The sequence below is a fragment of the Narcine bancroftii genome, chromosome 4 (assembly GCF_036971445.1).
Source record: "Narcine bancroftii isolate sNarBan1 chromosome 4, sNarBan1.hap1, whole genome shotgun sequence".
Lineage (NCBI taxonomy): Eukaryota > Metazoa > Chordata > Chondrichthyes > Torpediniformes > Narcinidae > Narcine > Narcine bancroftii.
The window spans coordinates 57,257,853-57,281,034 of NC_091472.1; the positions used below are offsets into that span (position 1 = coordinate 57,257,853).

Sequence of the window (23,182 nt, forward strand, 5' to 3'; positions counted from 1 at the left end):
GCCAAGGAATAGCAAATGGGATTTAACTTGGACATTGTGAGGTGTTGCATTTTGTCAAGTTAAACAAAGCAGAACTTATCCAGTAAATAGTAGGGCAAAGAGAGTGTTGGAGAACAGAGAGCCCTAAAGGTACAGATACAGTATATAAGTATCATGAAAGTGGTGCTCAAGTAGATAGGGTGGTAAAAAGGCATTTCGAATACTTGCCGTTGTCATTCATGGCCTTGAAAACAGGAGCTGAGACGTGTTCCAGATGAAGGCAAGACCACAGTTCTCTGTGCAGTTCTCGTCACCTGGAACAGATGCAGAAAAGATTAATGAGAATATTACTGGAATTGTATTACAAAGAGAGGTTAGAGTGTAGGAGGTTCTCGTGGACCTTATGAAGGTTTATAAAATTGTGAGGAGCAAATATGTTTCCCAGAACAAGAGACTCAAAAACTAGAGGGCAAAGATTTAAGCAGGGAAAAGATTTAAATGGGATCCGTGAGGCATCTTTTACCACAGACGACAGAGGGTATGTGAAATTAACTACTAGAGGAAATGGTGGAATGGGTAAAATATGACCTTTAAAAGGCATCTCAACAGGTACATGGATAGGAAAGGTTTAGAGCAGGGGCGCCCAAACCTTTTTGGTTGTGGGCCACATACCAAAAAAATATAAAGAATTATGGGCAAAACAATATTAGGCCTGACAGTTTCCACCAGTTACGCTGCAAGAAAAACAGCGTTTTTAGATCAGAAAACCCTTATGCCATCGAAAATTAATTTTCTATCAAAATAACTACAACACTACTGAACAGTTTAACTGTGGACATTATAGTAACTTACTGATGTGCTCATATATAACAGTAGGCATTTCTGAATCTGCTGCTCTTAAATTTAATTTAAATTAATGCATTAGAATACTTTAAAACTCTCATTCAAAAAGCAGTGTAAAATAAAAAGCTGGGTGCAACGCAAGAACAGGAGAAAAGATCAAGAAAGGGACAAGGCAGACTTCAACATTACTCCACAACTCTCAATGGTTCAAATGTCCACCTTCATGATTATGATGTAATGTGTAAATCTAGATAGGCTGTTAAAGTTAACAAGTCGTAAAAACACACTTCCCCTTGACTTCTGTGAAAAAGTATTCATTTTGCTACTGTGTCTGAAATTTTCAGCACTCCCTTGTTATTTTCTGTCTTTTTGGTTCCACCAGGTTTAAGCAACTGAAGTAAAAAATTTAATGGATGAGTAATGTTGCAATGGTCGGACTAGTAGTTGTTCAAAATGACAGCGGCATCTAGTGTTAAAACTAAGAAGTGCAATGTATATACAATAACATTTTTTGTTAGAGACTATGTTCAAATGGACCATATTCCATTTTATTTTTAAAATTCACCTGGGCCACTTAAAAATGGGCAAGGGGTTGTAGAAGCCCGGAGGTGGGGGGGGGGGGGGGGCTGTAGTTTGGCCACGCCTGGTTCAGAGGGATGTGTGGCAAACATGGACAATGGGATGAGCTTGGATAGACAATTTGGTTGACATGAAGAACCGGTTTCTGTGATGTAAAGCTCTAACGATTATCCCTCTTTTTCCATTATTAAGATTCACTCAAGTTTTGATGTTTGGCAAGTGTAAGAGATAGCAATAACTTTTCAATCGATAGAAGAAACTAACATCTTGAATATGATTATTGATCTCAAGCATCTTCATCTCTTCATCAGTAGTCACTGGGGAAGGGACTGAAGGTGGACCCAGACCTGATCTTGTGAGCAGAGGTTTTGGAGTAGCTCTCCAGACTAGTCATAAACTGAAGGAGGAGTTTGCAGAATGAGGAGAAAGTGGGGAAGGTGAAATGATTGCTCTGCCATATTTTCTGGTTTAACTAATGATTCATTAAATTTCATATTTTGTCCCCAATACCTGCCCGCGCCGCACCTGAACACATTCAAAAAAATCTTCCACCCAATACGCAGCAGTTGAAAATGGTTTTGATCTTCACCTTGTTCCACCAGCAGCAAAACCGAGAGGAAATGAGATGGGTCAATAAGAAAAATAGATACAAAAATTCTGCCAACTACCAGACCAAATGGGATGAAACAAATCCACTTGGGATTATGAAAAGATTATTTGGCATTAACCAACTCAACCGTTTTCCAAGCTTCTCTGCACGGAAATCCATCGAGAAGCAGAAGGAAATCGGTCCCAGAGAATTCCAGGCCTGAGCAGGAGTGAACACTTGGCGAATCAAGTCTCCCGCTCGCGCCTCTGAGGGGGACCCGGCGTCGAGGGGCCGCGCCCTCAGCCCACGCTTTTCTGCCCCAGGTCGCGCTCTCCACGTGATCCTTGTGGAAATCGGCTTAGGCGATCTCCATAGCAACAAGAACATCATCAGAGGAGAGGGAAGGCTGCACCGGTGCATCATCTTCGGGAAGGGAACACGGAGGCGACGCAGGTTGTCGAGGAGCAGCTTTGCCCGGGGGAAAGGATTTGACCACCCCCCCCCCCCCCCCAGATATTGTGGGTGGTCTCGAAGTGTCCCCCCCGACTTTCAACACACTTCGCCGACGCGAGGATCCCTGCCCAAGGACATTCGGCTTTTCCATGAGAGTAAGTGATGCAGTTTGGCTCCCGAATTCGTCGGCTCGTGAGAACAGAGTCAGACAAACGCCTCGCAGCCCCCGCTTCCCCCCCTTATCTCTTGCTGGAGAGAAATGGAGCACCTTCCCCACCAATTCTCCCCTCGCCCTCATCAACCCCCCCCCCCCCCCCCACCAGTTGTGCCCGCACGCACCGCCAGTCAAAGCGAAGTGGCCTTTAGCATTTAGCATGGCGAAAAGTTGCGAGGTTTTTTTTATTTGCAAGTGTCTTTTTTTCAAGCCAAGAATTAAAAAAAAAACTTCTCTACAGAATTTTAAAAAATACAATTGAAAAATAAAATGTGCCGATTAACCGACTAATCTTATCATGCGAGCTTCTACTATTTGTCTTTATTTTGAGAGTAACGGAAAATAAATGTTGAATGATCAGTTTGGAAGCGAATTTCACACATTTTGGACAAATCCATTTATTTTTATTTATGCCTAAAACTTCTGCAGAAGAGTCCCACAGCTGCAATCTTTGGCATAAATAAAAATGTGTTGATTATATGTATGATTCATGTGTGTGTGTATATTTATGCCATTCATGTGTGCGGGCGCGTGCATATTTAGACCATTCGTGTGTGTTGATTTATTTATTTATGCCATTCCTGTGTGTGTGTCCCCCACCCCCCGCCTCTGCTGTTCTTCATTATGTCTCTTTACCATATGCCTTTTTGTCCTTTCTCTGATTTCTATACCAGGGCTCTTTGGGATCATACAGCTGGTGCCATTTGGTCCCCTTTGTCTGCTTTTCAATGCGTGGACAAGAGGTTTTGTATTTTTTTCTACTATGCATACAAGGGCTCACTGGAGGTGCTACAGTTGGCGATCCTTCATGTCTTTGTGGCCCATGCCAAATTTGTTACTTCAGAACTTTTGACTGGCACATCCCTCTGAGCTTCCAGGAGGTGCAGAGATACTGCAATGTATTCTGTCCAAATTCATTGTTCTTCTACATCCACCAAAAAATGTGAAAGGATTCTCCCAATGCCTTAACCAGACTAAAGTCATCCCCTCCTTAAAAATTGAAAGCCTCCATAGAAATACACATTCGTACCATATTCGTCTTCAAAATTTCTGTCACCCTGCTCACAAATACACCTTAACGTCATGCACAGCCTTTGTCAGCAACCTTGTCTACTTCTATTCTATTACTCCTACAAAGAGTGAGATGATAGCAAAAGGTGTGTTGGGGAAATTATCCCACAGATGAATCAGTTTCCCACAGCTGATCCATCTTTGCAATGTGGTGCATCTGTCCTTTCATGTTATTTCATTTGCCAGTATTAAAAGAGCTTTATGAAGAAGGTTCAGCACCACTCACTTGAAATGGATTAACACCTGCAGCTGCTTATTTCAGCGTCTGTGCAGTCCAAATAATCCCTATCAAGCTTTGGACAACAAAAACATGCATCTTTATGCTACCTTTAACTTGGAAAAAAAACCCCAAGGCTTTAAACATGAATGGTATAAATAAACTAGATGCTAAGTCAATAGCCCCTTTCTCACTGGCACCTTGTCCCAGGAATTGATGGCCAATTTATTGGTTAAGGGCCCAGAGGGAAAACAAATTAAACTGCATGCTGGCATCAAATCACACTGGGGATTGACGGCCTCGACCCTTACTTACATCCCCAGCGTCAGTGATGCCAGTGTGCTGATTAACCCAGTGTGTAAAATACGAATCACATGGGAAGGTAGACTCTCCTATTCCCAGGGATAACTTGTGGTCAATGTGAAAGCAGGTAATGTCCAGGTTAAAAGTGGCCCAGTGTGAACAATAAGACCCTGAACGGCCAATTAACTGGGATGCCAGTGAAAAAAGGGCTAATGAAGGAGAGATCAGGTCATGATCCAAACTTTGGTAAAGAATATGACTTTAAGATTCTTCTTTGAGGAAAGGGTGGTTTCAAAAGGGAATTGTAGAGTTTTGGGCACTCAAAAGTGTGACATTCAAGCTCATGCATGATTTACTTGTTGCAACAGTAGTACTTGCAACACTGAAAGATTCAGTTCTATCCTCCAGCTGTCACATTGCTGCAAGGTATTGGTTAAGATATGGGACATTTACTGCACGGTTGGAGATATGGGTTGTGGAATCCTACTCATTTGTCCATGTTCACAATAATTTCCTGTGCACCATCTCTGCAAGTCATTAATCTTTAATCTTGAAATGAAGACAAACTACTGTGGATGCTAGGAACGTGGAATGAAAAGTGTTCTTTTGTAGTCTCGATGCCTTGATTCTTCTGCCAGGTTGGCAACTTCTCACCCCTCTGTGGAGAAATGGTGCTCCTCCATATCCTGGTCATTGCTCTCAGTTGTGCTACTGATGAGCCCACTCTTAGTGACTCTGATGGAGCAATTATTTTATTCATATAAATGTTTTGTGCTGTTGTTGGGACAATAAGATGTTGGGATACAATTAGTGAAAAAGTGGCAGCAGAGGGAGTAATTATCCCAGCTTGGGTGTCATGAATGTGGTTTGATTTCTGCAATGTACAACTGCTAGTGGATTTGTATACCTGCTGAGAGGACATTGACTTTCTTAGCCCTATTCTGGTGAGATCCAGTGATCTTGAGGGTATAGATCAATGGTTGTCAATCTTTTTCTTTCTTTTCACATACCACTTTAAGTATTCCCTATGCCATAGCTGCTCTGTGGTTAGTAAGGGATTGCTTAAGATGGTATGTGGATGGAAAGAAAAAGTTTGAAAACCACTGTTTTAATCGTACCTAATTGGACGGTTTCATAACTCCAAAGGAAATGGGCCAATGACAATTTTTCTCAAGCAAAATACTTTGGTAACAATCAGGTCTAGAGCAGTGATTCTCAACCTTACCTTCCCACTCACCTACCATCTTAAGCAATCTCTTACTAATCACAGAGCACCAATTGCTTAAAATGGTAGGTGAGTGGAAAGAAAAAGGGTTGAGGACCACTGGCATAGATTTTCAGGACGACATGGTTAGCATAGTAGTTAGTGCAGTGCTGTTACAGCGTCAGCGATGAGGACCAGGGTTCAAATCCTGTGCTGTGTGTACATTCTCCTTGTGTCTGCATGGGTTTTCCCTACGGGTTCTGGTTTCCTCCTACAATTCAAAATGTACCGGGGGTTTAGGTCTATCAGATATAATTGGGTGGCACAGGCTCATGGGCAGAAAAGGGCCTATTACTGTGCTGTGTGTCTAAATTAAAAAATAAAGATTTACAGAAGAATGAATGGAACAGATATTAATATTATTGGTACCATTAGCTGCAGGAATCAAAAATAAGAGGGTGTAGTGAAATATTCTATACTGAGCTACTGTAGATATTAGTGTACACGTTGTGGAATTGCTGTACATGTTTTCGAGTTGATGTATACGTGGGAAAGTCAAAGTACACACTGTGGGAAAATGGGAACCATGTAACACCGTCAGGGGGCCTACAGTGTCCACATGTATGTAGTGCAAGACTGATATCTCCAGGCTTGCATGCTGGACTTGTATACATCACTGCTTCTGTCACATGGACAGGAAGTGACAGAATCAGTGATGTCATCAGCTCAGATAAAAACTTGTGTTGGATACAGGTCAATTTCCTGCGTTTTCCTTAGCAGGTCTGCCATTTCGGGAGCTGGCTGGTTAGTGGTAAGTGGGTTGCCACATGACTCCCTCCAGAACAGACAATCCTGCTGCAGACCCCCAAAGTCTGTATATTCTTTTGTTTGGGTGGCCTTCCTCTCCATCGAGGTGCCTGAATCATGGCTGGTCCGTCCAGATCCAGATGTCAATTGCAGTCAATTGCAAAAGCTTCCAATGTTCAAAATGTATGTTGAACAATGGTGTGTTAGTACCTCAAAGGGACCCTCATACAAAAGCTGGAATATGCTCCTTCCTGTACTAAAATGTACTTGCAGTCCTGCAAGTTCTGGGGTATATTGGACCTCGCTTGACCATGTGGAGGTGTTGGTATGGGCACTAAAGAACCAAGCTTCTCATGGAGCTTGTTCAGGACCACTGCAGGAGTCTCCTCCAGTCCTTGTGAGTCTGATACAAATTCTCCTAGAAGTATCAGGGGTGTGCTGTAGACCAGCTCTGCCATTGAGACACCTATATCATCCTTAGGTGCTGTTCATATGCCCAAGAGTTCCCATGGCAATTTGTCAACCCAGTTAGGACCCTACATCCGTGCCATAAGGGCTGATTTCAAATGCCTGTGGAACCTTTCTACCAGTCTGTTGGATTGTGGGTGGTACATGATTGTATGGTGCAACTTGGTTCCAAGCAAGGTGGCCATTGCTGACCACAGCCTTGACATGAATTGGGCACCCCTGTCAGATGTGAAGTGTGTTGACAGACTAAAACATGCTATCCAGGTGGAAATTGGGGCTCTGGCGCAGGTGTCGGTGGCCATTTCTGCCAGTGGAACTGCCTCTGGCCACTGCGTAGCCTGATTCACTATCATGAGAAAAAAATGGGAACCATGTAACACCGTCAGGGGGCCTACAGTGTCCACATGTACGTGGTCAAACCTCTGATATGTCAGCTCAAAATATTGTAATGGGGCTTTCGTGTGTTGCTGGACTTTGGGTATCTGGCAACGAGTGCATGTCTTCACCCAATTGCTGACCTGTTTTCGAAGGCCATGCCACACAAATTTGTTGGTTACCATCCAGACAGTCCTTCTGATCAATGGATGTGCCAACCCATATACTACGTCAAATACCTGCCGCCTCCAGGCCGCTGGAACGATTGGGCAAGGGGCGAGATGTAGATAAGTCACACAGGAGTTTGAGTTCCCCGAGGCCTACTGAAATATCTTCCAGCTGCAGGTTCGAGTCTCCTGTTCTGTAATGCAAAACTTCTTCATCTGCCTGTTGCACTTTTGCGAGCGCAATATAGTCCACCTTGGGCTAAGGTTTGCACAAATTGTATGGCCAGATGAGACAGCGCATCTGCCACTACGTTGGCCTTTCCTGAGATGTGTTCAATGGCCAATGTGAACTCAGACATATATGATAAATGTCTCTGTTGATGAGCTGACCATGGATCTGATACCTTAGTTAAGGCAAATGTAAGGGGCCTATGGTCTGTAAAAGCTGTGAAATGCCCACCTTCGCGAAAGTACCTGAAATGTCTGATAGCTAGGTACAGTGCCAACAATTCTCTATCAAAAGCACTGTACTTGAGTTCTGGTGGTCTTAGGTGCTTGCTAAAGAAAGTCAATGGTTTCCAATTCCCATTGATGTACTGTTCAAGCACCCCTCCTACTGCCGTACTGGACACAACCACTGTCAGGGCTGTTGGGACATCTGTTCTTGGGTGGACCAGCAATGCAGCATTAGCCAGTGTTTCTTGTCATTCTCTAATGCTGCCATCTATTCTTCATCTCAAGTGACATCCCTTGCCTTGCCTGAGACCAGGGCAAAGAGGGGGTGCATGATGTGAGCTACTGATGGTAGAAACCAGCGATAAAAGTTCACCATTCCAACGAACTCCTGGAGGCCTTTAACTGTGCTGGGCTTAGCGACTGCCCGGATCACCTCAACCTTTGCTGGTAGTGGCTTTGCTTCATGTTTTTCAATTCTATGGCCCAGAAAGTCAATGGTCGCTAACCCGAATTGACACTTGGACGGGTTGTTGGTCAGTTCAAATGGGTGAAAAGCTTGTGCAGGTGGGACAGATGTTCCTGACGACTGTGGCTAGGTATAAAGTCAAGATCACGTGCCACTCTGTCCATTAAACGTTGGAAAGTCTATGTGGCATTCTTGAGCCCAAAAGGCACCCTTCTGAATTCAAAGGCCAAAGGATGTAATAATAGCCTTGTTTGGTATGTCTCCGGATGGATTGGAATCTGATAATACCCCCAGATCAGGTCCATCTTGGAAAATGAGGGCTCCCTGCAGGGTGGATGTGAAGTCCTGTAAATGTGGTACTGGGTAGCGATCCGGTGTGGTAACTCGTTCAACTTGTGGTAATCACCGCAGGGTCTCCATCCTCCTGAGACCTTGGGTACCATGTGGAGTTGGGAGGCCCAGGAGCTATCAGACTATTGTACAATACCAATGTCCTCCATACTTTCAAACTCCTCTTTGGCCAGATGAAGTTTACCTGGAGGGAGCCTGCGAGCTTGGGCAGGCAGCAGTGGCCATTCAGTTGGTATGTGGTGCTGCACCCCATGCTTCAGCATCAACATGGTGATTTGCGGCATAAATATTGCGGGGGGGGGGAATTTCACCAACAACCTGGTGAATTCATTCTCTGAAAGAATAATGGAGTCTAAATGTGGGACTGGGCGCTTGGTGAAGGCCTGGAAAGTGTTGGTATGGACGAGCCTTTGTCCCTCTAGATAACCAGCAGGCTGAGAAAATCAGGTCCCAGTCATGGTTGTGCGACCATGGCCAATGTGAACGTCTATGTGAACTTAGGCTCACCGAACTAAAGTGGGATTCTATGTGTGCAAATGTCTGGATAGTACTGTAGTTTGCAGCTTTCAGTGATGGCCCAGGTTTTCTGTTACGCCTGTCACACCCCGAAGGGGGAAGCATGCTGATTGCATCAAGAAACGCTGGCCAGAAATGGAAACACCCCTGAAAATACTGCAGTAGCTCACTGAAATGAACAAATGTATTCCATTAGAGAAAATTACTTCCAACTTAAGAAACAATTACGCACAATATGAATAAATTTGGGACCCTTATATCAACTTTATTGGTAACCGCAACCTTGGGCCTCCAGCTCTCAACTCTTAACAAGAAATAGTATACGTAAGGAAAAAGTGAATCACTCAATATTTAAAAGACGTATTCCTTTTTTTTTTTCAATTCTGTTTTTTTCTTCTCTATAGTTATTGGGGGATGGGTGAAAGGGAGGGGGGGGTGGGAGAGAAAATGGAAAAAGTCACTATATATACATACAAAGTTTGTGTAAATATTGTTAGCGATTGGTTATATCGTAAAGTATTAAATAAAAAAAAAAGAAATGTTGACCAGAATGTCTATCCAATCATAAAAAAGGCTGTCTTGATGGCCAGCTACCACGACCATTAGCAATGCCCGGCCCCAATGTTTCCCTGAAGCACACAGGGAGGTCGGCAGCAGCTAGCTTCTGCGCCTCATTGTCTCCTGGCCAACTTATGGTCAGTCGACGGATTTGATTGACCCTGCTGCTGGACTAATGTTGAAGTTGCGCAGTCCTGTTGCTATGAGCGGGTTCTGGTGACCTGCCAATAGATGTCACGCTTTCTTGCTTAGAATGTCAGCATGGGCCATGACGCTCGTGGGTCACTGAAATCCTCCTGGGCCAGACGGAGCATGTGGATATTTTCTGGAAACTGTTCTAAGAAAGCCTGCTTGAATATGAAGCAGGACTATGCCCTTCCACTAGTACCAGTATTTCATTCATGAGCGCAGAAGGGGTCCTGTTTCCCAAGCCATCCAAGTGAAATAAACTGGCCGCTCTCTCGCATTGTGAGAGGCCAAAGGTATGGATGAGCAGACTCCTGAGCCCTCCTCCAGAGGCTGCTGCAGAAATTCGGAAACTCAGCATGCCGTCTCTTGATCCAGGGCAGTTACTACATAGCAGTACCGCGTGGAATCAGATGTTATCTGCCTCAACTGGAATTGGGTTTATGCTTGGTCAAACCGTACACGTGATTGTGAAGTCCAAAACCTTGGCAGTTTCAGAGCCATGGCATGCAATGAAGAAAAATTTTCCATGTTAGGATATTGTAGCGAAGTATTCTATACTGAGCCTCTATAGGAGTCGGTGTACACAATGGCTTCCCCATGTATACATTCAACTTCACAATATACATGCTGTGGAGTCTGGTGCAAGACTGACACCTCCAGGTTTGCGTGCTGGTCTTATATACAGCCCTGCTTCTGTCACATGGACAAAAAGTGATGTAATCAGTCCAGATTAAAAACCTGTGTTGGATGGAGGTCAATTTCCTGCATTTTCCACAGAAGGTCTGCCATTTAGGGAGCTGGTTCACTTACGGGTAAGTGGGTCACCACAAAGGAAAGATTGAAACATGAAAAAATCAATTTGAATATTAATTGTTGTATACCATATATTTCAGCATATAAGTCGACCTTCAGTTAAGTCTGGACCCCATTTTCAGCCTCATTTTCATGGTTTTATCATACAAGAGGCAAATAAGTCAATCCCCCAAAAATTAAGCAAGCAAGTAATGACAATAACAGTTTTTTTCAAAAAAAAACCCTTTACTCCTGGCCGGGAAGATGGCGAATGGTGTTGGGTCCAAGTCTTCAGCATTGGCTGCAGCCAGAGATGGGTCCAGTGCCGTCCACATTGAAGAAGTTGCCTCGCTGCCCGAGTGTACTCGGTGTAGGAACTATAGCTATGTGCCGGCCTCCCAGGCAGGAGCAGGGACATTGGGCTCCCAACAAGAGCAGCGACTTCAGCCTCCCAGGCAGGAGTGGGGACGTTGGGCTTTACATTTGTAAAATGTCTGGGTGGGATATGGTGGCAGTGGAGAGGTGCTCAAGTAGCCAAATCTACGTCGAGCATTTTTTTTAGTTGAATTTAAGGTCTAATTTTTGTATCTGGTGTATAAGTTGACCCTAGATTTTTGAGTCTTTTTTGATGGTTTCAAGACTCGACTTGTATGCCAAAATATGCGGTAAAGTATGATTTTTTTGGGAAAGCAGAGATAAATCCTACATGTTTCTCAATTTGCCTGATTTGGCCTGATCATGGTTCATCATTATTGTATAATTAGATATTCTTTTTATAAAAAAAATTAAGTAACAAAATTGTATTATTAACCAAACTAACCACCTCCTGATAAATAGTAACATTAATACCTTCTGAGCTTTTGAGTTTATTATGTGACATTTTAAAATATTCTGAATGAACTCTCAGGTTCTATTGATATTTATCATTAAAATTTAGTTAAAAATGAAAGATGTGAGAATTAGCATCAGAGAATAAGTTCGTTTTATTAGTTTTTTACTCAATTGGATTTTGCATTTCTAAAATAGACCATTTTTTTTGTACTTTAAACAAGGAAGTGAAGATTTCTGATTGTAGTCTCCACCAATGTAATTGAGATTCCTGTAACTCGAGGGATTGCAAATAATCAGTTATAACCAGGTTACAGAATGGGAGAATTTGAAAAATAATACTATACGACCCATTTCTAGCCAGTCAGTCCCTTCTCTGATATTTTGCTGCAATGTCATTTTTCCCGACGTCAAATATGCTTCCACTGTTCTCTTTTTAAATTTTTGTCCCATTGGGTTTGATTTTAATAATGATGACTTTGTAGAGCTTTATCAAATAACTTTGTAAATTTATAGAACATTACAGGACAGTACAGATCCTTAGCTCATCATGATGTGCTAACCTTTGTAAATCTACTCCCCAACAATCTAATCCTTTCCTTCCTCACACACGTAACCCTCTATTTTTCATCTTTTCAACTACACAAATCAATTTCACCCATCCATTACTTAATCAAATATTTCATCAAGAGGTGCTAAGAAATCTTGTACATTTGTACAAGAGTGCCTCCTTCAGTATTTCAGTTGGTGGTTTAATTTCCCTTAAGAGCAATCACTCAGCATTTGTTTATTATAGTTGTTGTCCCCAGTGGCTGTTAGAAATATTAAAGCTGCTTTGCCTTTAAGAGAAAACATGTTTAGACCGTTAAATCATCCTTAATGTGCTTTTCAGAGTACAACATCAGTGAACTATGTCAATATCGTCATGGTTTAAATGGAATGAGCCCTATCACAGATTAATGAAGAGGAGCCCCACAGATATGGTTGTGGAGACTCTCATGATGGAACTTAGCTGGCAAATAAAACAAGCTGAGAAGATGCAAAGGCAACGAGAAGATGAATCTAGAAGGATAAAAACAGGCGTGGATTACAGCTGGCTGGTCAGCCACCCTCATCACAGCTATGATGTAACTCCTGGAGCCAGACTAGAGCTTGAGGAAGTATGTTCCAAAATCAACCCTTCTTACTGTGGACCAGTGGTACTTAGGTAATATTGCTTTACTCTGATATTAATTTGTGTTGTCATGGTCTGGATCTTCCTTTGGATTAATTAAACAGATTAAGAAACACTCCACAGCAATGCAGTGCCTACAGCTGCTGCTTCACAGCTTCAGTAACCCAGGTTCAATCATAACCTCCAGTGCTCTCTGTGTGAAGTTTGCATGTTCACCCTGTGGCAGTTGCAGATGAATAAATTTTGTTTCTTCCTAGTGTTCAGGGTTTCTTCCACATCCAAAGACTGGCAAGTTAGGAGGTTAATTGACAACCATAAATTATCCCCAATTACTTGGTGAGGGATAAGATCTTGTGTGGGAGTGCAGGGGGTGGAATTAATGTGAAATTCGAGGGGAAAAAATGTTTCAGAGGAAAAAATGGCTTGCTCTGTGAGCAGACATAAACTCGATTCACTGAAGTGACTTGTGCCAAAAAGGGAATCTGGAAATTTGAAAAGGGCTGGCTGTGGAATCGTGCACACTCACTGCAAATCATGTGCTGAATTTTACTAAATTCTTTTGTACATGTGACTCTTATTTATTCAAAGTAAACTAAGTTTCTTTGTAATTTTTATAGGTCAGTGCTCTAATATCTTTCTGTTCAATTAACTTCATATCTTAGCGAATCAATAAAGGTTTTGATAAAAGATCCTAACCTTAAATGTTGATGGACCCTGGATGCTGCGACCTGCTGAGTTCCTCCAGCAGCTTCATTGTTTGTTCAAGGTTCCAGCAGCTGCAGTTTTTGTTTTTCTCTTTTGGAATCTCATCTAAGTCGTAGAGTTTAAAAAAGCCTGGAAACAGGACCTTCAGCCAAACCTAGAACCATAAAACACTACAACACAGAAAACAAGCCATTCAGCCCCTCTAGTCTGTGTGGACCATCATCTCACTCGTCCCACTGACCTGCTCCCATTCCATAACTCTCCAGACCTCTCCCATCCATGTAGCTATCCAATTTATTTTCAAAACACCAGGTCGAGCTCACACTCGCCACATCAAATGGCAGCTCATTCCATTAATGTTCCCCCCCATACCTTTCCCTTTTCAGCTTAAAACTATGACCTCCTGTATTTATCTCCCCCAATTAAGTGGAAAAAGCCTACTTTCATCCACTCTGTCTAGACCTCTCATAATCGTGTAATTCTCTATCAAATCTCCCCTCATTCTTTGCTCCAAGGAATAAAGTCTTAACCTGTTTTATCTTTCCCTGCAACTCCACTCCAGAAGACTCGGCAATGTCCTAGTAACCTGACTTTGCCAGCCAAGTTGTCTACCAAAGCAAATGCCATTTGGCTCTCTCAACCTTTTCTGTCCATTTACCTATCCTCAAGCAGCACATTCCATATGCCTGCCACTCTGGATAATCTGGTCTCTTTTAAAGATTTCACTTTCCTGAAATATATGACCCTTGCATACCCTGGTAAGCCTTTATAATGCCACCCCCACCACCACCCCCATCCCCCACCCCTGCCCTGGCCTCCTGTACTCCAGGGAGAAAAGTCGCATCTTAAATATCCTTTCTTTATTTACCTGAAAAGGAGGTGATTAATTCAAACAAGTACTAATGTGGAGAACATCCATTCTCATTAACTAAGGGTTGTTTCCTCAGTAGATCTCATTTTCTGGCTTGTTTTTTTTGTGTGGAGTTGGAAAAATAGTACTTTATTTCACTGCACTAATTGTTATTTTTCCAATTGTCATTGACATTCTGAAGATCCATTGACCTTCAAGACATAAGTATTGGATTCCTTTCATCAAGCACCACTCTATGCACTCCCTGTCTCCCTGCCCCCTTTCCTTCATAGTGGCTGCTTGTTCTTCGCACTGGGGGTAGGGATGTCTTTGGTAGCATCCTCAACCATAAATCACGGAATTATTATTTCAAAATCTAGTTTAGAGACTTGGGCACAGGGATCTATACTGACACTGATGGAGTCCCACACTGTTGTATGTGCTACTTCTCGGATGAAATGCTAAGGGGGATGCGAAAGACTTTTAATGACGATGTGCTATTGTGGTCAATTTCTGAACCTCCGTTTGCATGACTGAAGAGATGATCTGGCCATAACCACGTTGTTGTTAGTGGGACTGCCATGTGTTCAACATACCAACAGTGGTACCATTTCAAATCTGCTTTGTGGCTGTAAAGCACTATGACGCTTTACAATGCTCTGAAAGTGACATGGAAGGAGCAATATTAAAGCAATTCTGTTTATCTCCATTCTCTGGCAACTCTTTATCTTTTAGTGAAACTTTATCCACTATCAGGCAACATCACATATACCCTAAAATTGATTCCTTAATTATTATCCCTAGAACAGCACAAAATGCCAGAGGAACACTGGGACAGGCAGCATCCATGGGTAATTAATGTTTTGGGCTGGAACTCTAACCTGCTACTGCTAATCACTGGTTCCTAGTTCTTCCTTTTGCACTTTCCTGGCTTTGAGTGATGGTGATCCATAACATTCAAAATGGTGCAGTTTGTAATGCAACAAGGAAAGATATATATGTATTCGGAGCTTGCTATTGGAGAATAATATGATGTCAGGTAGTTGGGGACATGGGAAGTTGAAGAAGAGCTCAGAAGCTGAGGAAGAGTTGGGGGGACATCAAGATAATCTGTTTACCTTCTTTCAAAAGGAGATTAATGAAGCTGGAGGCAATGATGTGGCTGATGATTTGATCCTGCTTCAAACTATTCAGTTTAAGGCTCAACAAACTTGTGTGTGAAATAAGGACGTTTGCAGACACTGTGATTGTAGTTAATACACAAGTACTGGAAAAACTCAGCAGGTCCTGCAACATCCATACTGTATATCCAACAGTTCAGGCCTGAGCGCTTAATCACAATCAGCTGGGATAGCAGAGAGGGAAGGAATGAGTCAAAGTGAATCAATGAAGCAGGATACTGGTAAAACAATTTGTTTATTAAAATATAACATTAGGACCAATTTGGAACACAATCAATTTAAACTGTAAGTTTCAGTTTTCCAAGTAGAATCAAACACGGGCTGGAGCACAACATCATTAAAACCAACATGCAGAGGATTTTCTTGCATTAATCAGTTCAGTTTTGAACTTTGGAACCTTCTAATCTAGAAGACTGTGGAGGCAGTATCACTAAATTTGTTCAAGGCTCAGAGATTTTAGACTTTAGACCAATCAGGGTTATGAAGATAAGGAAGGAAAGAGGAATTGAAATCATAATCAGATAACCTGTGATTTTTTTTTTTAATATTTTTTTTGTTCAACATGTATGTCAAGAATTAACAATATTATACCATAATAAAATGTTAACAAATATATGCTGAAACTAAATTAAAAAAACTAAAAACTAAAATAAAAAGAAAAAAAACCCACTACTACAATAAAAACAAAACCCCTTATTAACCCACCCTCTCTCCTCACCCAACTAATCTAATCCCAAAACTAAAATATATGATATTTCATTATAAAATGATTACAAATAATTAATTCAGATTGCATCAGTTGACACTCGGAGACCTCAAAAACATCAAAGTTGTTAAACCATCATAGGTGGATATTGAATTAAATAAGATAGGAGAAGTTAGACCAGACGAGTTTACTTATAAATGGGATTTTTAAATCTAGTGTAATAGGTAAGGAAGCTCCAATATTAAAACATTTGTTGAATATTTGGAATAAAGTTAAATTAGAAACTGATGGAATTTCTTTTCATTAAAAACACCATTAATTAATCACTTATCGAATTTTTCAAAAGATAATTCTTTTTAAAATATATGGTATTATCTGGGAATATTTAAATTGAGGAATGTTATGATAATAATAAATTGATGTCTTTTGATCAACTCATGATTAAATATGATATATCTCATAATTTGTTATTTTCATTTGAGGGCTTTTTTAAGAGAGAAATTAAAATCAGAAATGATTTTAAAATATCTTTCAAATTTGGAACAAATTATGGTTGATGGAATGATTAAAACATTTATTTCAATTGCATCTATATTATTACAAGAATAGACACCTAGAGTAGGTTTGTTTAATTCAAAAGAAAGATGGGAATGAGATTTGGACATGATGATAGATCAACAAGGCTGGCAAAATTTATATAAAGAAATTATGACAAATACTATTAATGTACAATATAGATAACTTTTTTTACATCAACTGTTTATTACTCCTCAGACGTCACCTGTGATCTTTTTAAATTTTATTGTTTTTTCTTTTTTTAATTAAAAACCCCCTTAACAAATCTACAGATACAAAACAAAATTAAAAATACACAAATAGAAAACTTAAAATACACAGAAAGAAAACCATCCCCCCCCCCTCAAAAACTGCAAAGCAGTCCCCTCCCCCCTCGTTTGACCTGGTGTGGTTAATACCACCAGCAGCAGATGACTTCAAATTCAGCAGGTTCCTCTATCTCTCTCCGACTAGACCTTCAAAAAAAAAATACAGTCAATCATCTTATTGTCCAAACTGAGTTTAAGTATCTTCTGCCTCTTCAACCAGTTGAGCCATTTCCATCTTTTTCGTCCCATTCCCATTCCCATTCTTAGTCTTGACAATGTTCATCAAAGGTTTCATTGACAAATTGTAGCTCAGCTTATTATCTGGCAAGAAATTAGCAAAAGTTAATGCATCCTGAGCTTTCTCAAAAAATTGAAATTGATATTGCCCATAAAACACTTTTAACACTGCTGGATATCTAAATGCAGATTTATAGCCCTTCTTCCACAACACTGCCTTAGCCGGATTGTACTCCTTACACCTCTGTATAACTTCCTGACTTGGATCTGCATTAAAAAAAACTCCTCTATCCTGAACCATTATTGGGTTCTGAGCAACACGGGCTTTCTGTACTGCAAGGCATAAAATCGTCTCCCGATCCTGATATCTTAAACATCTAATTAAAACCACTCTCAGGGTTGCCCAAGAAAAGGTTTCCTTCTTAACGCTCGATGAGCTCTATCCAATTCCAAACCATCTCGAAATGATTCAATCCCCAGTATTTCTGGAATCCATTTATGAAAAAATTTCATGGGATCTGGTCCTTCAATATCTTACTGAAGTCCAACTATTTTTTCATTATTCCATCAACTTTGGTTTTCCAGTGAATCAGTATTTTGCAAAAAGGTGTTCTTCTGAGCATCCCATCCTGTAAATGATTCTTCGGTCTGATCCACTCTATCTTCAATCTTCTTAAATTTCTCTTGTACTTCATCAACTGCTGTTGAACACTTATTAAGATCCACTTTCATTGATGCAATTTCTCCACACACATCAGACATTTTCCCCTTTATTTCAGCAAATTGTTTATCTATATTATGAAAACTAGTAGTCATATAGGCCATAATATTTTCATTTTGCTTTGATAACTCCTCAAACAAAGTAGCCACATCAGGTCCAGGCAAGGGGCTCGTTAAAACAGGTAAAGTAACTGATTTAAAAGGAGAAGCTTCTGCTGCCAAAATAGAAGTTCTTGATCGTCTTCATCTAAATATTCTAGATGTTCTTCTTCCTCCTCCTTAGGTACTAAAACTTCTTCCCTGGCAGCCCTGCTATGGGTTTGGACTCCAGTCCACATTGGGCCAACCTTGTCAGTGCGACATGGAGCGGGTCCCCCCGCAGCTCGAAACCTGTCCAGGACTTCACGGAAGTGTGAGGTTGTGTGCATGTCCAGAGGCCCCATCGTGCAGTAGCGGGCGTCAGACGGCATGTTGCTTTGGACCAGTATGCTGCTGATCACGCTCCCCTGCTCGTGCCCTGCTGCAGCCCCGCACATCTCACCACCCTTGGTCGTGCAGACCATATTGCGCCCGCGGACGTCCTGGCCTACTGCCAGGATAATTGCGTCGGCGTCATCTCGCACCAATCCCTGCTTCGTGGAGGTTGACCTTTCTTTGGATTTTCCTAGAGTTGTCCTCTATGGCTTCGGATCCTTGGTAAATTGACCCTGGTACTTCTTCTTTGTGGTAGGTCCAGTTTCTTCACTTTTTCCAACGACTTTAAAAACCAACCTTTTTGACTTTTGGCCTTTCCCTCTCTTCATGTAACTTCAAAAATTAAAACTCCATCTGGCACACTTTTAAAATTTTTACATTCTTTAGATTTTGGTCATTAATTAGTCCAATCAGGGAGAGGTGACTCCCCATGTCTTTGTTCTACGCCATCTTGCCACGCTCCCCCCCCCCCCCATCCCCTGTGATCTTTGAGTGATCGAGTAGACTTAAGGGCCTACTTCTGTTCTTAATTTTTTATTTCTTGGCTATTGGCATTTGCTCCATAACAAGTATTCAATTGTGCCCAAGTCTTTGAGAAGTTGGCTGGTTTCCCTCTTAGTCAATACGGATCTACAGGCCTGTCCACATCTGATTATTGTCACCAACGGTCTCCAGCTCTTGGCAACAAAAGGGGGAAAGAGCAGAAGATGAACTAGAAGGTAACTCAAAAGAGAAAGACACGTGGACCAGCACAAAGAAATTAAACGAACTAGAACAAAGAGAGAAAACAAACACTATGAAGATGGCTGGGTTAGTTGGTATACATTATCAGTGCAGAGCTATATATTAAAAGAAATTTGATGTCTTTTCTGTTTCTTATTAGAAATTTGGATGTTTTATTTCCTTCCTTTGTCCACCAGTATGAAAAGTTTCAACCACCATTTCTTTTTGATTTTCAACTTTCCAACTTAATATGAGCAATGCTGAGGGTAGCAAGTACATGAATATTAGTGGCCACCCATTATTTACCCTTAATTTTAAGTAGGTTTGAAAGCCAAAGTTCAACTTGCTCCCTGCAAATCTTCAGTGAAGGAGAGTTGAGGTAGATTTTAAAAACTTGTGGAAGGGAATTTGTATTTATAATGTTCCAAAACTCAATTTTTGTAGTAGTAGTTGTAGCAGCAGGCTTTATTTGTCGCTTTAAGAAAAAAAAACCAAGACATTTCCCCAAACCTGCTGTACAACATTTATAAAAAATAAATAAATAAATAAATAAATAACTACAAACAACATAGGAACAGAAGCACCAGGTTCCAAGAGACTGCGCCACCATCTTGGGGCTGTAGCCGCTGCTATCTCCCTGCAGGACAGTGAAATATTACAATATTAAGCTATTTCTCTTACACATCTCCAATTGCACACAACTACTTAAAATGTATATTTAAAAAAAAAGCAGTGCCACATTGCATTGATTTTCCGAGGCTGGGCCCATGGTTACAGAAGAGACAGTTCGAAATATGTCTTTGGATGTTAAAATGTCTGCTTAAGACCATCCCCCCCCAATCTGAAGAGGCCAGTGCAGGCTACTACTGCAACGCCATCAAGGCCAGGTTTACCCACATCTGCTGGATTCTGGATATTAAATTGTCTTTTTAGAGAAAAACCACCTAACTGTTCGCCATCTCTTGAGGTCAAAGCCATGGCATCTTCTCCCATGAGGCCCCAGCGATCCTGGACATGCATCCTTAGGACCTCCAAAATGGGCCCATGACCCTGCCACTCCAGACATTTCGGGACACCTCCTCTGGTTCTGCTGCTCTGAACACCTCAAGATGCCTCTTTCGACTGCACCATGCAGTCTCCACGACCCCTGGCAACATCAACTCCAGCACCGAAGACTGAAGGCTACATTGCCCCACCAGAGGCCCCAATCCCCTCAGCTGTCGAGTCAGCAACGTAAACACTGACCATTGGCACTTCACGGCCACTTTAAGAGGTCTACTCTTGCTTGGAATAACCCAAATTTCAACATCCAACTCCCTATGTTGCAATCTCCATCCTCATCCACTCAAATATTGAGCATGGGACCTACTGGGGGGGGGGGGGGGTTCCTGTTGCACCCGGTCCGGAGAGGCCACTGCAGGCTACAACCGTGCTGCCATCTTGGATTAAATTTTCAGAACTACTATTGTGAGTTCTAGTGCCAATAAATTTTGATATCCATGAGCTGCTGCAAGTGGTCTGTCTTCTGCTCGTTTGCAGAGTACATTCCTGCAGTCTCACTGAGGCAGTCAATAAAGATCCAGTGAATTATATTGTTTGACAAACTTTGTACAGACTATTCCTGCTGTAAATGTGAGTATGGTCACACTGAATGCTGATTATTTCAATGATTTATGACTGTGGAGTGGGTGTAGTGGTGATTGGCTGCTGGGAATTGGTGAGAAGAGATGATAGTTGAATTGGGGCAGCAAGTTCCTTGGACACCAACTGCACTTCCTGAGAAGAATGAAGCAGGAAAGGCTACCGGTCGCCATCATCGATACTGTCCGGTCCTGCTGCATCACACTGTGATAAAGTTGTTTTGAAGAAGTAGATTGGAGGTCAATCCACAGGACCATAAGAGTGGCAGAGCGGATCTCTGGAGTTTCCAACCCCCTTCCCCTCACCCCCACCCCCTTCCCCTCACCCCCACCCCCTTCCCCTCACCCCCACCCCCTTCCCCTCACCCCCACCCCCTTCCCCTCACCCCCACCCCCTTCCCCTCACCCCCACCCCCTTCCCCTCACCCCCACCCCCTTCCCCTCACCCCCACCCCCTTCCCCTCACCCCCACCCCCTTCCCCTCACCCCCACCCCCTTCCCCTCACCCCCACCCCCTTCCCCTCACCCCCACCCCCTTCCCCTCACCCCCACCCCCTTCCCCTCACCCCCACCCCCTTCCCCTCACCCCCACCCCCTTCCCCTCACCCCCACCCCCTTCCCCTCACCCCCACCCCCTTCCCCTCACCCCCACCCCCTTCCCCTCACCCCCACCCCCTTCCCCTCACCCCCACCCCCTTCCCCTCACCCCCACCCCCTTCCCCTCACCCCCACCCCCTTCCCCTCACCCCCACCCCCTTCCCCTCACCCCCACCCCCTTCCCCTCACCCCCACCCCCTTCCCCTCACCCCCACCCCCTTCCCCTCACCCCCACCCCCTTCCCCTCACCCCCACCCCCTTCCCCTCACCCCCACCCCCTTCCCCTCACCCCCACCCCCTTCCCCTCACCCCCACCCCCTTCCCCTCACCCCCACCCCCTTCCCCTCACCCCCACCCCCTTCCCCTCACCCCCACCCCCTTCCCCTCACCCCCACCCCCTTCCCCTCACCCCCACCCCCTTCCCCTCACCCCCACCCCCTTCCCCTCACCCCCACCCCCTTCCCCTCACCCCCACCCCCTTCCCCTCACCCCCACCCCCTTCCCCTCACCCCCACCCCCTTCCCCTCACCCCCACCCCCTTCCCCTCACCCCCACCCCCTTCCCCTCACCCCCACCCCCTTCCCCTCACCCCCACCCCCTTCCCCTCACCCCCACCCCCTTCCCCTCACCCCCACCCCCTTCCCCTCACCCCCACCCCCTTCCCCTCACCCCCACCCCCTTCCCCTCACCCCCACCCCCTTCCCCTCACCCCCACCCCCTTCCCCTCACCCCCACCCCCTTCCCCTCGCCCCCACCCCCTTCCCCTCGCCCCCACCCCCTTCCCCTCGCCCCCACCCCCTTCCCCTCGCCCCCACCCCCTTCCCCTCGCCCCCACCCCCTTCCCCTCGCCCCCACCCCCTTCCCCTCGCCCCCACCCCCTTCCCCTCGCCCCCACCCCCTTCCCCTCGCCCCCACCCCCTTCCCCTCGCCCCCACCCCCTTCCCCTCGCCCCCACCCCCTTCCCCTCGCCCCCACCCCCTTCCCCTCGCCCCCACCCCCTTCCCCTCGCCCCCACCCCCTTCCCCTCGCCCCCACCCCCTTCCCCTCGCCCCCACCCCCTTCCCCTCGCCCCCACCCCCTTCCCCTCGCCCCCACCCCCTTCCCCTCGCCCCCACCCCCTTCCCCTCGCCCCCACCCCCTTCCCCTCGCCCCCACCCCCTTCCCCTCGCCCCCACCCCCTTCCCCTCGCCCCCACCCCCTTCCCCTCGCCCCCACCCCCTTCCCCTCGCCCCCACCCCCTTCCCCTCGCCCCCACCCCCTTCCCCTCGCCCCCACCCCCTTCCCCTCGCCCCCACCCCCTTCCCCTCGCCCCCACCCCCTTCCCCTCGCCCCCACCCCCTTCCCCTCGCCCCCACCCCCTTCCCCTCGCCCCCACCCCCTTCCCCTCGCCCCCACCCCCTTCCCCTCGCCCCCACCCCCTTCCCCTCGCCCCCACCCCCTTCCCCTCGCCCCCACCCCCTTCCCCTCGCCCCCACCCCCTTCCCCTCGCCCCCACCCCCTTCCCCTCGCCCCCACCCCCTTCCCCTCGCCCCCACCCCCTTCCCCTCGCCCCCACCCCCTTCCCCTCGCCCCCACCCCCTTCCCCTCGCCCCCACCCCCTTCCCCTCGCCCCCACCCCCTTCCCCTCGCCCCCACCCCCTTCCCCTCGCCCCCACCCCCTTCCCCTCGCCCCCACCCCCTTCCCCTCGCCCCCACCCCCTTCCCCTCGCCCCCACCCCCTTCCCCTCGCCCCCACCCCCTTCCCCTCGCCCCCACCCCCTTCCCCTCGCCCCCACCCCCTTCCCCTCGCCCCCACCCCCTTCCCCTCGCCCCCACCCCCTTCCCCTCGCCCCCACCCCCTTCCCCTCGCCCCCACCCCCTTCCCCT

At 45.1% G+C, this 23,182-nt stretch overlaps 1 protein-coding gene across 5 annotated transcripts in view; it reads left to right on the plus strand.

The window, feature by feature from the left end:
• Window positions 1-2,380: 2,380 nt before the first annotated feature.
• rd3 (retinal degeneration 3, GUCY2D regulator) overlaps window positions 2,381-23,182 on the plus strand; it is an 89,459-nt gene continuing 68,657 nt past the window's right edge. For 4 of the 5 annotated variants that reach the window (XM_069931360.1, XM_069931356.1, XM_069931361.1 and 1 more), the window contains exons 1-2: window positions 2,381-2,598; window positions 12,318-12,632. In XM_069931360.1, the coding sequence (XP_069787461.1) occupies window positions 12,337-12,632 (296 nt within the window). In that variant the 5' untranslated portion in view covers window positions 2,381-2,598; window positions 12,318-12,336. Of the gene's footprint in view, window positions 2,599-6,175; window positions 6,264-12,317; window positions 12,633-23,182 lie in introns of those variants that run through there. The other variant, XM_069931358.1, reaches the window with a different exon arrangement.